General features: G+C 37.9%; 4 protein-coding genes across 4 annotated transcripts; all 4 read left to right on the top strand.

Annotated features, from left to right (window-relative positions):
* The first annotated feature begins 4,409 nt into the window (after positions 1-4,409).
* On the top strand, positions 4,410-5,920 carry LOC135136634 (leukocyte surface antigen CD53-like). The gene is made up of 5 exons (XM_064066005.1): positions 4,410-4,698; positions 4,866-5,054; positions 5,125-5,295; positions 5,358-5,585; positions 5,633-5,920. Exons 1-5 carry the CDS (start codon positions 4,636-4,638, stop codon positions 5,696-5,698), a joined length of 717 nt encoding a protein of 238 aa, XP_063922075.1. The 5' UTR covers positions 4,410-4,635; the 3' UTR covers positions 5,699-5,920.
* Positions 5,921-9,709: 3,789 nt separating this feature from the next.
* Positions 9,710-11,656, top strand: LOC135136529 (UDP-glucosyltransferase 2-like). The gene is made up of 4 exons (XM_064065869.1): positions 9,710-9,985; positions 10,157-10,954; positions 11,002-11,221; positions 11,272-11,656. Exons 1-4 carry the CDS (start codon positions 9,748-9,750, stop codon positions 11,537-11,539), a joined length of 1,524 nt encoding a protein of 507 aa, XP_063921939.1. The 5' UTR covers positions 9,710-9,747; the 3' UTR covers positions 11,540-11,656.
* A 636-nt stretch (positions 11,657-12,292) lies between these two features.
* LOC135136491 (UDP-glycosyltransferase UGT5-like) lies at positions 12,293-14,122 on the top strand. Its single transcript, XM_064065789.1, has 3 exons — positions 12,293-12,642; positions 12,719-13,522; positions 13,576-14,122. Exons 1-3 carry the CDS (start codon positions 12,405-12,407, stop codon positions 14,061-14,063), a joined length of 1,530 nt encoding a protein of 509 aa, XP_063921859.1. The 5' UTR covers positions 12,293-12,404; the 3' UTR covers positions 14,064-14,122.
* Positions 14,123-14,237: 115 nt separating this feature from the next.
* Positions 14,238-16,261, top strand: LOC135136581 (UDP-glycosyltransferase UGT5-like). Its single transcript, XM_064065941.1, has 4 exons — positions 14,238-14,536; positions 14,831-15,622; positions 15,672-15,891; positions 15,939-16,261. Exons 1-4 carry the CDS (start codon positions 14,299-14,301, stop codon positions 16,204-16,206), a joined length of 1,518 nt encoding a protein of 505 aa, XP_063922011.1. The 5' UTR covers positions 14,238-14,298; the 3' UTR covers positions 16,207-16,261.
* The last annotated feature ends 22 nt before the right edge of the window (positions 16,262-16,283 follow it).

The following is a 16,283-nucleotide window of genomic DNA, read 5'->3' as shown; positions in this document are numbered from 1 at the left end:
TGTTATTGTTTAATACTAGTGAAATAATAAACTGACAGTATTTTATTTGTGGTTTTATTACATTGCAAAACCCATTTTCCTCTGACCAAAAATTAAAAATTGACTGATTTGTAGAAGTTCTAAGATGCATAGAAACGATATAAGATTTAATTCTTATTTCAGAAGAAAAAATGAGACAACGGGTGGGTGGGCGGGGATAAGTTTAACTTTCCCTACAGAGTCTTTTATAAACAAGTAATCGCATTCCAACTTCCGCTCAACCACCCCATCGTCATTCTAGTAAATACTCTTAGATTGTTCAGTCTTATCTTAGCAAGTACTAGCCCCGCCCACCCGCCCTTTATCTTCTTAGAAGGTACGTGATTTGCCAAAATCAGTCTTATCTTAGCAAGTATTAGGCCCGCCCACCCGCTCTTTATTTTCTTAGAAGGTACGTGATTTGCCAAAATCCGTCTTATCTTAACAGGTACTAGCCCCACCCACCCGCCCTGTTCTCGTTTTAACGATTTTATTTCTTTTCAGTATAAGATCTACCTTTCATTCAGACTATGTAAAATGAATAATTGAAATCAAGGAGAGGTGGGTGGGCGGGGTTAATTATATCATATTAGTAATTCTGTCTACTGGGAATGGAAACTAATAGCTAATCGTAATTTTTTTGTTATACTATTTGCTATAAGATTTATTTCTCCTCATTTCAGAAGAAAAATTGTAAAACGGGTGGGTGGGCGGGGCTAAATTTAACTTTTACTACAGAGTTTTTATAAGCAAGTAATATCAGTAATATAGCATTCGAACTTCCGCATCAGAGCCAATAAAATGAGTAATCAAAGTGGAATATGGGTGGGTGGGCGGGGCCAGTTTTGACTTTGCTTTAAATCTTAAATTCTACAGCTTGTGAAAATAGAATTTAATTCCAATTTTACAGTAAATAAAATAAATCAGTGAAATTCAGACTATGTAAAATTAATTAATGAAATGAAGGAGGGGTGGGTGGACGGGTTATTTATATCGTATTAATAATTCTTTCGACTGCGAATGGGAACTAACAGCTAATAGTAATTTCTTTTGTTATACTATTTGCTATAAGATGTATTTCGTATTTCAAAAGAACAAAATGAGGAAACGGGTGGGTGGGCTTGGCTAAGTTTAACTTTTCCTACAGAAACTTATATAAGGAAATGACAACATTCCAACTTGCGTCTCAAAGCCAAGAAAATGAGTAATCAAAGTGGACTAGGGGTGGGTGGGTGGGGCCACTTTTGAATTTGCTTTGAATCTTAAATCCTATCGCTTGTCAAAATTAAATTCACTTCCCATTTTACAGTAGATAATATAAGTCAGTGAAATGGAAAGAGGAGTTGGGCGGGGCTGAGTTTACCTTTTTTTCTACCGAGTCTTATCAGCAAGCATTAGCCCCGCCCACCCACCCCTTCTTCATTCTAGTAAATACCCTTAACGTTGTTCAGTCTTATCTTAGCATATACTAACCCCGCCCACCCACCCTTGATTTTCTTGGAAGGTACATCATTTACCAAAATGAGTCTTATTTTAGCAAGTACTATCCCCGCCCACCCGCCCTTTATTTTCTTAGACGCTATGTTATTTGCCAAAATCAGTCTTAGCAGATACTATACTACTAAGAAAATAAAGGGTGGGTGGGCGGGGTTAGTATCTGCTAAAATAAGACTGATTTTGGCAAATGATATACCCTTTAAGAAAAGAGAGGGTGGGTGGGCGGGGCTAGTACCTGTCAAGATAAGATTGATTTTGCGAAATGATATACCCTCTACCTTTTATTTTCTTAGAGGGTATGTCATTTGCTAAAATCAGTCTTATCTTAGCAGGTACTAGCCCCGCCCATCCGCGCTGTTCACATTTTAACGATTTTATTTCTTTTCAGTATAATATATACCTTTCATTCTGACTGTAAAATTAATCACTGAAATAAAGGAGGGATGGGTGGGCGGAGTTAAATATATCGTATTAATAATTCTGTCGACTGGGAATGGGAACTAACAGATAATCGTAATTTTTTTTGTTATACTATTTGCTATAAGATTTATTTTCCATTTCAAAAGAAAAAAATGAGAAAATGGGTGGGGCTAAGTTTAACTTTTTTTACAAAACCTTTATAAGGAAGTGACAGAATTCCAACTTCTGTTTCAAAGCCAACAACATGAGTAATCCAAGTGGACTAAGGGTGGGTGGGCGGGGCCACTTTTGACTTTGCTTTGAATCTTAAATTCTATCGTTTGTCAAAATAAAATTCAATTCCCACTTTACAGTAAATAAAATAAGTCAGTGAAATGGAAAGAAGAAGTGGGCGGGGCTGAGCTTATCTTTTTTTCCACCGAGTCTTAAAAGCAAGCATTAGCCCCGCCTACCCACTCCTTCTTCATTCTAGTAAATACCCTTAATATTGTTCAGTGTTATCTTAGCAATTACTAACCCCGCCCACCCGCCCTTGATTTTCTTGGAAGGTACATCATTTGCCAAAATCAGTCTTATCTTAGCAAGTACTAGCCCCGCCCACCCGCCCTTGATTTTCTTGGAAGGTACATCATTTGCCAAAATCAGTCTTATCTTAGCAGGTACTAGCCCCGCCCACTCGCGCTGTTCTCATTCTAACAGCTTAATTTCTTTTTAGTATAAGAGCCACCTTTCATTCGGACTTTAAATTAATGACTGAAATAAAGGAGGGGTGGGTGGGCGGAGTTAAATATATCATATTAGTAATTCTGTCGACTGGGATGGGAACTAATAGCTAATCATAATTTCTTTTGTTATATTATTTGCTATAAAATTTATTTCTCATTTCAGTAGATAAAATGAGAAAAAGGGTGGGTGGGCGGGGCTTAGTATAACTTTTACTACAGTCTTTTATAAGCAAGTAACGGCCTTGTAACTTCTGTCTTAGAACCAATAAAATGAGTAATCAAAGTGGAATAGGGGTGGGTGGGCGGGGCCACTTTTGACTTTGCTTTGAATCTTAATTTCTATCGTTTGTCAAAATAAAATTCAGTTCCCATTTTACAGCAAATAAAATAAGTCAGTGAAATGGAAAGAGGAGTTGGGCGGGGCTGAGTTTACTTTTTTTCTACAGTCTTATAAGTAAGTATTAGCCCCGCCCACCCACCCCTTCTTCATTATAGTAAATACTCTTAACATTGTTCAGTTTTATCTTAGCAAATACTAGCCCCGCCCACCCATCCTTCCTCTATTTTCTGAATTTTTGGAATTATTGGATGCATTCGTTGCATGCCACAATGGTTTGGAATTTTCGTAATTTTAAATAAATTACTATTAAAATTGCTCAGTGTTTCACCCAATTGTTTAAAATTTTGATATAGTATCTACTATTTATAGATGACAATAGAATTTTATTTTGACATTTGATAAAACCTAAATAAAAAAAAAAAATTAAAGTAGCTCCGCCCACCCACCCCTTTTCCGTTTGGATCACTATTTTCTTGATTCTCTTGACATTTTCGGATTTTAAACAAGCCTATTTACACAAAACAATAAACAAATGAAATTAAATTATTTTTAAAATGTAAATATGTAGCTATCGATTCAGAAAATAGGATTTTAGAATGAACTGTTGACCCTTACTCAGGTGTCATTAACACTTTCACTTTGCTTGTGTGTTTATTTCTTAGACGCCAATTTCACAAAGAGTTTTCTTTAGTCGCCAACTTTGTTGATCGTTTTATAGTGGATTTTCTCTCCTCCACCCAGGTTTTTATTTCAATCAATAATCGCAGTGGTTAATGGTATTTTTCTTTCCGCTTTATGTCGTGAATGTTTGGTATAAATAACCTCGGCCAAAATAGGTCTTAAGGTGAATGTACTGAACCTGGACGTGTAACATCGGGTAATCAATTTTTAATCACGAAAAAAGGCTCTAAAGGGCGGCTTATCATCCGTACCGAAATAGCGACTACTAAAAACGCTACGTCAACATGATCATACGTATTACGTTTATGATTTATTGTAAGGCTTGTGTGAATAATAAATTCGATTATGATTGATTTTTATGACTTTATAAAAATATGGTTCCTCTTTTGTAATTTTGTTTGACATTGTGGTGAAGCTTCTATTAATCTAATTAGAACATTAAAAATGTAGGGTGGAGTTTGCTCATTAGTCATTATAAGGCGTAAGCCGAGACGTGCTATCGTACGAGTAAAATTTAGTAAAACATATTTTCTGTTTAATTATTAAATTAATCTTGACTCACTCCTTGTCTATTCATATCATCATATTTCACAACTAATTTAATTAATTAAAAAAAAAAAAAAAAACGCGTGCGACATTGCGCAACCTAAACCAAGAATACTACTCACGTCTGCAGATGTCCGAAGACAATTCCATTAAAACCGGCCTACAAAACTGCGCACAAAAACTTATTGTCCACTTACTTTTATTTAGATGTCCTACATAACGTTTTGTTTGAATTGTGCCTACATTTTAATTTAGGGGCTGCTATAGAAACTGTATGTTGTGAACGCCAATAGAAAATTCCATAAGCACATTATTATCACTTAGCTTTACGCAGAAAATGTGGATTTATTGCGACTAAAGCTAGTTTCGTATCTCATGCTTGTAGTGTAACAGTTGTGTTGATAAAGCATGGAGTCCTGCGAAATGAGTTTAATAAAATACGTGCTGTTCATTTTTAATTTAATTTTTGCGGTAAGTTTATTTTTCGATAGGTTTAAGTAAACATGACCAAGTTTAGTTATTGACCTAACCCTTTATTGATCAATTGGTGAGGGTTGGGCTCGTTGGGGGTAGTTAACACCATATTTATGTTTTCTAATTTTTTATACTTAGTCAAAAGACATTTTTTTACATTTCAGATTTCCGGGATCGCTATTATTGTAGCCGGCGCTCTTGTGTTATCCGACGTGGGAAATTTTAAGCATTTTGTGGAAAACGAGCTTTTGGCCCCCCCTGTAGTGTTGATCGTAGTAGGCGCAATTATATTTATAGTTGCGTTTTTGGGGTGTTTTGGGGCCATTCGAGAATCATATAAGTTACTAATTGGGGTGAGTGTTCACCACGCAATACATTATACAAATTACCGACCTACTTACCGAAATTACTTAATTGTTTTAGTTCGCCGTGTGCCTTCTAATAATTTTTATCATCGAGTTGACCGTTGGAATTGTAGCCGCTGTGTACAAAAACGACTTCGAAGACGCTTTAAAGAAAGCTTTACTCAAGTCCATAGAACAATATTCGCAGAACAACGCAGAGAAAACCGCGTGGGACAATGCCCAATCCAAGGTAGCAAAAATTATACTCCTATTTTTCAACTAAATATATAATTTTTGAAAATTTTTGTAAAGCTCATGTGCTGCGGCGTGGAAAGCCCTAATGACTGGCAGGGTCAACAACTACCCTATTCGTGTTGTCACCTTAACGAAGAGCTGCATAACGAGCTCAGCGAGTATTGTCTCGGGGTGGCAAAAGGAAAATATCTTTATCAAAACGGCTGCTACGAACAACTCAAAATGAAGATTAACGATAACACGAAAATTCTTATTGGTGTGGGTATTGGGATTGCGTTTGTTGAGGTACCTGCAATTTTTTTGCTGTGTTCAGTTTTAAGTTATTTTTTTAGGTTGCTGGGATTGTTTTGGCGTGTTGGTTGGCTTATACGGTGAAGAAGGAAAATGAGTCGAAATGAGACACCATTATTGATGTGTATAATCAAAGGAAGCGCATATTTGTATACTGATCTTGATATATGCACATCGTGATCTACCCGCGAGTTTTAGCTACCTCGACGAATTATGTGTGACTATAGTTTGGACGAATTATTAATTTCAATGAAGTAATGAAATTTATTTGATACACTTTTATATACGCTACTAAGGTGTGGTTTGGATGTTCTAGTATCAATAGAAGTAGCAGTAACAGTAATAACAGTAGCGTAGTGAGTGACAACTAGAGCACTATTTATAAAATTTATTTTTTGTGTCTGTATTACTGTGGTGTCATAGTGTAGGTTTGTGTGTTATCGTTAAGACTAAGAGGAATATTTACAGTGTAAATAAATACAATAGTAGTTGAATAAATTAACGCCAAAACTTTGAAAAATCTTTAAGCGTTTAAGTTTTAGGTCATTTGGGAAGATCAGATTTATCTTAGCAGATATTAACACCTCCCACCCGTCTTCTATTTTCTTAGAGGGATCTCATTTGCCAAAATCAGTATTATTTCAGCAGGTACTAGCCCTGTAACAAAATAAAAAGCGGGCGGGTGGGGATAGTACTTGACAAAATAAGACTGATTTTGGCAAACCGCATACCCTTGAAAAAAAAAAGGGTGGGTGGGAGGGGCCAATATTTGCAAAGATAAGACTGATTTTGCCAAATGATATACCTTTCATTTTTTTAGAGACTAGGTCATTTGTCAATATCAGTCTTATTTTAGCAGATCCTAATCCCGCCCACCCACCCACTTTTTTCTGAGAGGTAATCTCATTTGCCAAAGGCAGCCTTATCTTAGCAGGTACTAGCCCCGCCCACCCACCCTCTTTTTTTGAGAGGTAATCTCATTTGCGAAGGTCAGTTTTATCTTAGCAGATACTAACCCCTCCCATCCGCCTTCTTAGAGGGATCTCATTTACCAAAATCAGTCTTATCTTAGCAGGTATTAGCCCTGTAACAAAATAAAGGGCGGACCGGTGGGGATAGTACTTGACAAAATAAGACTGATTTTGGCAAATCGCATACCCTTGAAAAAAAAGGGTGGGTGGGCGGGGCCAATTCTTGCCAAGATAAGACTGATTTTGCCAAATGATATGCTATCTACTTTTCATTTTTTTAGAGAGTAGGTTATTTGCCAATATCAGTCTTATCTTAACAGATCCTAACCCCGCCCACCCACCCTCTTTTTTCTTAGAGATAAACTCATTTCCCAAAATCAGTCTTATTTTAGCAGATATTGGCCCTGTAACGAAATAAAGGGTGGGCATAGTACTTGACAAAATAAGACTGATTTTGGCAAATAACATACTATTGAAATAAATAATGGGTGGGTGGGCGGGGCCAATGCTTGCTAAGATATGACTGATTTTGCAAAAATACCCTCTACTTTTCACTTTTTTAGAAAGTAGGTTATTTGCCAATATCAGTCTTATCTTAGCAGATCCTAACCCCGCCCACCCACCCTCTTTTTTTGAGAGGTAATCTCATTTGCCAAAATCAGCCTTATCTTAGCAAGTACTAGCCCCGCCCACCCACCCTCGTTTTTCTTAGACGATATGTCATTTGCGAAGATCAGTTTTGTCTCAGCAGATACTAACCCCTCCCATCCGCTTTCTATTTTTTTGGAGGGATCTCATTTGCCAAAATCAGTCTTATTTTAGCATGTACTAGCTCTGTAACAAAATCAAGGGCGGGCGGGTGGGGATAGTACTTGACAAAATAAGACTGATTTTGGCAAATCGCATACCCTTGAAAAAGAAAAGGGTGGGAGGGCGGGGCCAATACTTGCCAAGATAAGACTGATTTTGCCAAATGATATACCCTCTACCTTTAATTTTTTTTAGAAAGTAGGTTATTTGTCAATATCTCTTATTTTAGCAGATACTGGCCCCGCCCACCCACCCTCTTTTTTCTTAGAGATAATCTCATTTCCCAAAATCAGTCTTATTTTAGCAGATATTGGCCCTGTAACAAAATAAATGGTGGGCATAGTACTTGACAAAATAAGAGAATTTGGGCAAATAACATACTCTTGAAATAAATAATGGGCGGGTGGGCGGGGCCAATGCTTGCCAAGATAAGACTGATTTTGCAAAAAAAAATATACCCTCTACTTTTCATTTTTTTTAGAGAGTAGGTTATTTGCCAATATCAGTCTTATCTTAGCAGATCCTAACCCCGAGGTTGAGAGGTAATCTCATTTGCCAAAATCAGCCTTATCTTAGCAGGTACTAGCCCCTCTCGTTTTTCTTAGACGATATTTCATTTGTGAAGATCAGTTTTGTCTCAGCAGATATTAACCCCTCCTCTTTTGTTTTCTTAAAGGATATGTCATTTGCCAAAATCAGGAATATCTTAGCAGGTACCTAGCCCTGTAACAAAAAAGGGCGGGCGGGTGGGGATAGTACTTGGCAAAATAAGACAGATTTTGGCAAATCGCATACCCTTGAAAAAAAAAGGGTGGGTGGGTGGGGCCAATGCTTGCCAAGATGAGACTGATTTTGCCAAATGATATATCCTCTACCTTTCATTTTTTTAGAGAGTAGCTTATTTGCAAATATCAGTCTTCTCTTATCAGATCCTAACCCCGCCCACCCACCCTCTTTTTTTGAGAGGTAATCTCATTTGCCAAAATCAGCCTTATCTTAGCAAGTACTAGCCCCGCCCACCCACCCTCGTTTTTCTTAGACGATATGTCATTTGCGAAGGACAGTTTTGTCTCAGCAGATACTAACCCCTCCCATCCGTTTTCTATTTTTTTGGAGGGATCTCATTTGCCAAAATCAGTCTTATTTTAGCATGTACTAGCTCTGTAACAAAATCAAGGGCGGGCGGGTGGGGATAGTACTTGACAAAATAAGACTGATTTTGGCAAATCGCATACCCTTGAAAAAGAAAAGGGTGGGAGGGCGGGGCCAATACTTGCCAAGATAAGACTGATTTTGCCAAATGATATACCCTCTACCTTTAATTTTTTTTAGAAAGTAGGTTATTTGTCAATATCAGTCTTATCTTAGCAGATCCTAACCTCGCCCACCCACCCTCTTTTTTCTTAGAGATAATCTCATTTGCCAAAATCAGCCTTATCTTAGCAAGTACTAGCCCTGTAACAAAATAAAGGGTGGGCGGGTGGGGATAGTACTTGACAAAATAAAACTGATTTTGGCAAATCGCATACCCTTGAAAAAGAAAAGGGTGGGTGGGCGGGGCCAATACTTGCCGAGATAAGACTGATTTTGCCAAATGATATACCCTCTACCCTTAATTTTTTTAGAGAGTAGGTCATTTGCCAATATCAGTCTTATCTTAACAGATACTAACCCCGCCCACCCACCCTCTCTTTTCTTAGAAGGTATGTGATTTGCCAAAATCAGTTTTATCTTAGCAAATACTGATGACTAACTTTTACACAAAAAGATCAAAATTTGGAAACATTGCGAGCTTACTTGTATGCACAAGGCAGGAATTTTGAACATCTTCTCTAGTGTTTAGTTGGTTATGTTTTAATGGATTTTTCTTTTGTTGGTTATGTTTTTGTTTATTATTTATAAATGTTTTATTTTTTTTTTTGGTTTATTTATTATTGCAAAATAAGAGCTTGTTTTATTAATAATAATCTACAACGATTAATGACTACTGGTTGTTGGTCCTAAAAAAAATAAAAGGTGGATTTCAGTCACCATCGTTACTAAGAAATCAGTAAATATTCACGCATTAAGTGCCTGCAGTGTTGTCAATTTTACTTTTATAAACTTAGATTTTTTTCGTCATCTACATGATAACGAATTAAAATTAATAATAATACTGAGAGTAAATCCGCGGTTTTCCGGACACCCGTTATAGTTCTATATTTGTATCATATTATTTTTAGTGTCAAAAATTATTAGACGATTTTTTCTTTGACACTAAATTCCCGAGTCTCTAACGCTGTGTAAGACCTCAACGAACATCTCGTTAGAATTTCGTTGGCCTTGACTACATTAGCATCAATTTATTCGTAGTTCAGTCGTCAACGTGACCGAAAATGTTGTGGTTCAAACTTTTTTGCCTCGTGGGAACTCTTGTTAGTTTGAGTGATAGTTACAAAATTTTAACGATTTATCACATTCCCACCGGGAGCCACTACATTCTAGCTTCCAGACTGGTCAAAGAAATAGCCAAAAAGGGTCATGAAGTTACTTTTATCACGCCCTACCCTAGCAAAACGCCGGTCAAGAACGTAAAAGAAATTCCTTTAGAGGGTCTACAAACTCTTTTCCAAAGTACGTAAACGTGTATTTATTTATTGGATTGTAACTAAAGCAAACTCAGTAAGAATGTGATACTTTTGCACACGACGCGTTGTTTATATTTGGAAGCTAAAGGATGAAGTTTGTGGCACGAGCCGGCCGCGAGTGCCGCAAACTATAATTACTAATGACGTGTTTTTTCAGCTGCAACGACTTCGATGTTCACACACGAAGACACCACACCAATCCAGAAAGCTCTTTTCGTCAACGAAATCCAGTACAACTTCTGTAAATACTTTCTCCCGCACGAAAAAATCCAAAACTTAATAAAATCGCACGAAAAGTTCGACGCAGTCATACTATACTACTATTTGAATGACGCAATGCTAGCACTAGCACACCATTTCAAAGCACCCGTGATTCTATTCGCTTCAATGCCGCTGTACGTTTCTGAAAGTTTTCTTCTATCGCAACCGTCACCATCTTCGTACGTTCCAAACATTTTAACACAATACGCAGGTCATATGACGTTTTGGCAGCGCTTAAAAAATAGTTTTTTTGACGGGTTCATGATACTATATTATTGGTGGTTTATGTTACCCAAACACCAGAAACTAGTGAATGCTTATATACCCGGTAAACCCGACTTGTACAAGCTTGTTAACAACGAAAGCTTGTTGTTGATAAATTCGCACGCTAGTACCACCGAAGCGCTACCTGTAGTACCCAACACTGTCGAAATCGGTGGTTTTCATATCGAAGACCCCAAACCACTACCCAAAGATTTGCAGAAGTTCCTCGACGATTCTGCGAATGGAGTGGTACTGTTTTCGATGGGTTCCATTGCAAGAAGTGCCCACTTCCCCGAAGACAAAAGAAAAGTTTTTATTGAGACTTTCTCCAAGTTGAAGGTGAATGTTTTGTGGAAGTTTGAAGAGAACGTCAGTGGTTTACCAAAGAATGTTAAAATAATGGAGTGGATTCCGGTTTCAGATGTACTAGGTTGGTTCGTCGCAGTTTCGGTACTACCCCTAAACGAGTCATTGTAGCCCACCCGAACGTGAAAGCATTTATTACTCACGGAGGTCTACTAAGTACCACGGAAGGTGTACACCATGGGGTACCACTAATCGGGATTCCCATTTTCGGCGACCAGAAAATGAACATGGCTGTTGCTTCTTTCTACGAGTATGCTATTCAAGTTCCTTATACCGAGCTAACTGAAGAAAACTTATCCCGAGCTATAGATCAAGCCCTCAATAATCCAAAGTGAGTACCTTCATAATGGACACTCACTCGACATACATTTTTTTTTCAAGGTACAAACAAAATATACAAAAACGGTCAAAAATTCTACGAGATAGACCTCTAAAACCTGCTGATAATGCACTATATTGGATTGAGTACGTAATTCGGCATCAGGGGGCGCCACATCTTAGACATCCCGGAGCTGATTTGAACTGGTTCCAGAGGAATCTTCTTGATGTAGCTGCTTTTGTAGCTATTGTGACATTTTTGCCCATTTTAGTACTAATAGTACTTTTCAAAAAGTGCGCAAAATCTACAGTTAAACGCAAGAAGGACTGAAGAAATATTGTCCATAGACATTTTATTTGCTCAGTTGCTCTTTGATCGTGACAGTGCATTGTGAAATTAGTTTTGAATTAGACACGCCTGATCAGAATATAGTGGTTCAGTTTCTTATTGTTTTTTTAAGCGATTTTCAGCCTTGGCAACACTAAAAGATTCCAGTTGTTTTTCATACACCTTCGAAAAGTGACCCGCCCACCCGCCCTATCTCAATTGTGACGATTTTTTTATTCGTTGCGAACCAAGAGGGCGAAGTTTAACTGCAACATATTTATTTTTTTACAAGAAATAAAAACATGTTTTTGAGTATCGTGTCTTTCAAAGAATACTGTGTATATTAAGAAAAACAAGCAAATATAAACCCCGCCCACCCACCCCATCTCAATTGTGGTGATTTTATTATTCTTAGAAACTTAAAACATGTTTAAAGTGGTACATTTTTGTAAATAAATTTGGATTTTGCCAGTAAATTCCGCTCATTTGGCTTTCGACGATAATAAAATATCACAATTGAAATAGGGTGGGTGGGCGGGGTTTATATTACTCAAAAATATGTTTTTAATTTCTTGTAGAGAAATGAGGATTTTGCAGTTAAGCTCCGCCCCCTTTGCTCACGACACATAAAAAAAATCATCCCAATTGAGACAGGGTGGGTGGGCGGGGCACCATTTTGTCCCTCCAAGTGTGTTCATAAAAATGATAAAAGTAAAAATTGTGTCCTATGCACCTAGAGCGTCTGATGACCTCCAATTTCGCTGCTCTATATATAACTTATGTCGGTACCAAGACTACCAATTCAGTGTCAGTTGATCTTTGACCGTGACGGTGATACGTTTGGTTTATTAGTTTTAGATCCGCAACAATGTTGTGGTTTAACCTCCTACTGCTTTTTGCAGTCGTGATTACTAGTGGCGATAGTTACAAAATCTTAACCCTTTTTCACATACCTATCAAAAGTCATCACATTCTAGCCTCAAAACTTGTCAAGGAATTGGCGAGAAAAGGGCACGAAGTTACGTTCGTCACACCGTTTCCAGAAAAAACACAGGAAAAGAATGTTAAAGAGATTTCTTTGGAGGGATTACAAGCCCTTTTTCCACGTAAGTGAGGTTATTTAGTTTAGTAAACACACTGATTGACGTTATGCAACCAGTGATACTAAGCCGTGTGTTTCAGCCGGCACCACCTGCACATCCGAGTTCAAAAAAGAAGACACGTCCCTGCTCCAGAAAGCTATTTTCGTAGACAAAATCCAGTACAACTTTACTAAGTACTTACTCTCGCATGACAAGATTCACGATTTGTTAAAAACCCAAGAACACTATGACGCTGTTTTATTGTATTATTACTTAAACGACGCAATGCTTGCACTAGCACACCATTTCAAAGCTCCAGTGGTACTATTTGCTTCCATGCCCCTGTATGTTTCCGAAAGTTTTCTTCTTTCGCACCCATCACCATCTTCCTACGTCCCAAACATCTTAACCGACTTTACGGGACGGATGACCTTTTACCAACGACTTCAAAACAGCTTCCTGGACGCGTTCATGATTCTGTACTACCACTGGTTCATGTTACCTCAACACCAAGCGCTTGTTGATGCCTACGTACCCGGAAAGCCCGATTTGTACCAAATTTTGAACAACGAGAGTTTAGTACTGCTTAATTCGCACGTTAGTACGAACGAAGCGGTACCAGTGGTACCCAACGCTGTAGAAATAGGGGGTTTTCATATCGAAGAACCCAAACCGCTACCCAAAGACTTGCAGAAGTTCCTCGACGACTCTAAGAACGGAGTCGTGCTTTTTTCAATGGGCTCGATTGTGCGAAGCGCGCATTTCCCGAAGGATAAGAGGAAAATACTGATTGATGTTTTCTCAAAGCTGAAAATGAATGTGTTGTGGAAATTCGAACAAGAGCTACCGGATTTGCCGCCCAATGTCAAGATTATGGAGTGGATACCGATTTCGGATGTTTTAGGTGCGTCTGCAAACTATTTTATTATTATTATTATTATAAGTGATAAATTTTAGCCCATCCCAATGTAAAAGTTTTTATTACTCACGGTGGTTTGCTGAGTACCATGGAAGGTGTGTACCACGCGGTACCATTGGTTGGAATCCCCATTTTCGCCGACCAGAAAATGAACATGGCTTTGGCTGCGTCGTACGAATACGCTGTTGAAGTTTCGTACCAGGAATTAACAGAAGAAAAATTGTCGCAAGCGGTGGATGAAGTTTTAAAGAATCCGAAATACAAAGAAAATATACAAAGACGTTCAAAAATATTACGGGACAGACCTCTTAAACCCATTGATAGTGCTCTTTATTGGATTGAGTATGTGATTCGTCACCAGGGAGCCCCACATCTTAGGTATCCTGGAGCGGATCTGAACTGGCTTCAGAGGAATTTGATTGATGTAGCGGCTTTAGTTGCTGTCGTGGTACTAGTGCCAGTATTAGCACTAGTTGTTGTTTTGAAGCGACTTACGAAAAACAAAATCAAGCATAAAAAAGAATAACAGAAATTGTAAATAAGGCTGTTTGTAATTTGTTGTGATATTAAAGTTTTATGATAGTGGTTGTTTTTTTATTAAATTTAAAACCGTTTGACAGATGACTCGACTAATTGGACTTTAAACATCGCAAATTATCTTTACGTAATGTAGTACTATTATCTCTGTGTACGACACGCGGATCAGATTTAGTTGTTCCCCGACCTTGGCTAGTGGTGTTTGATTACTCGGTCTAGTCAGAATGCTGTGGTTCAATGTCCTACTTTTTCTTGGAATTGGCATTAGTGTGTGTGCTAGTTACAAAATTTTGAGTATTTCCCACATATCGACAAAAAGTCACTATATATTAGCCTCACGACTTGTGGAAGAAATAGCAAAAAAAGGTCATGAAGTTACTTTTATTACACCATATCCAAGAAAAACTCCATTTAAAAACGTAAAAGAAATTGGTTTAGAGGGGTTACAAGATCTTTTTCCAGGTGAGTACCGGTAATTATGGGTTTTCAAAATTCGTTGTGCAATTTTACCATCTATTAAAGTTGAGTTATTAAAATCAATACCCTTATCATTTTTATACAGTGACTATGCATACTGCAACCTAAGAACAGTTTAAATCGATTGTGTACTTAACAATCACTCTTTTATGACATGTAAATTGATTGATAATATACTTTAACAGAACCGAGGGCGAGTGTTATTTGACTTATGACTTTGCGAATATTAAAAATATTGCGTCAACAAAACACTGCACGAGTGTATATTTAATGTTTCAGAGGGAAGTATGTTTGCCCACGAAGGCGCAAACCCGCTCCAGAAATCTTTCTTCGTAAACCAGATGCAATACAGATTTTCCGAATATTTACTCTCTCACGAAAAAATCCAAAATTTAATGAAATCGCAACAACATTTCGACGCAGTCATACTATACTACTATTTGAATGACGCAATGCTAGCACTAGCACACCATTTCAAAGCACCCGTGATTTTATTTGCCTCAATGCCGCTATACGCTTCAGAGAATTTTCTCCTGTCATTTCCAACCCAGTCCGCCTACGTTCCAAACATTGTAACAGAACACACAGGTCACATGGACTTTTGGCAACGTTTGAAAAACACCTTTTACGATCACACCATGGCATTGTACTATCAACACTTCATGCTACCTAAACATGCGAAACTCGTGGATACTTACATTCCCGGGAAGCCTGACCTCTACAAAATGCTTAATAACGAAAGTCTGGTCCTTATTAACTCTCATGTTAGTACCACCGAACCGATACCTCACGTACCCAACGCTATAGAAATTGGCGGTTTTCACATAGACGAGCCTAAACCGTTACCGAAAGAGTTGAAGCAATATCTAGACGATTCTGTTAACGGAGTTATTCTTTTCTCGATGGGTTCGATCGTCAGAAGCGCCCACTTCCCAGAAGAAAAACGAAAAGCGCTTCTTGGCAGCTTTTCTAAACTCAAACTCAACGTTTTGTGGAAATTCGAAGAAAACCTTACTGGGTTACCACCGAATGTGAAAATAATGAAGTGGATTCCCGTTTCGGACGTCTTGGGTTTGTTTCTCTCACTGTTTGTGTTTTTTGTGTTAAATGAAAATTTTAGCCCATCCCAATGTAAAAGTTTTCATTACTCACGGCGGTTTGCTGAGTACCATGGAAGGTGTGTACCACGCGGTACCATTGGTTGGAATTCCCGTTTTCGGTGACCAGAAAATGAACATGGCGTTGGCTAGGTCGTACGAATATGCAGTTGAAGTTCGTTATACCGACTTAACGGAGGAAACATTATCAAGAGCTATAGATCAAGCTTTAAATAACCCAAAGTGAGTTAGTTCGTCAGCGTTGTTTTATAAGTAACTTGGGTTTTCAGGTATAAAAGAAATATAGAAAAACGGTCGAAAATAATGAGAGATAGGACGCTAAAACCTGCTGATAATGCACTGTATTGGATTGAATATGTAATTCGGCATCAGGGAGCGCCACATCTTAGGTATCCCGGAGCGGATTTGAATTGGTTCCAAAGGAATCTACTCGATGTGGTTGGTTTTGTCCTTGTTGTAACACTTTTGCCACTGGTTGCAGCTACATTTGTCATAAAACGAATTGTAAAAAAGAAGGTTAAAAGCAAAACGGAGTGAGAAACATTGTGTTTTCGTTTGAACTTTGTGATAATAAAAATGTAGATACCTAGAATTGCAGTTTTTTTATTAGTCAC

This window comes from Zophobas morio, unplaced genomic scaffold (genome assembly GCF_036711695.1).
Source record: "Zophobas morio isolate AGI-343-1 ecotype UQ-CSIRO unplaced genomic scaffold, CSIRO_AGI_Zmor_V1 ptg000026l, whole genome shotgun sequence".
NCBI classification, from domain to species: domain Eukaryota; kingdom Metazoa; phylum Arthropoda; class Insecta; order Coleoptera; family Tenebrionidae; genus Zophobas; species Zophobas morio.
This window is presented reverse-complemented; position numbering and strand designations above follow the sequence as displayed.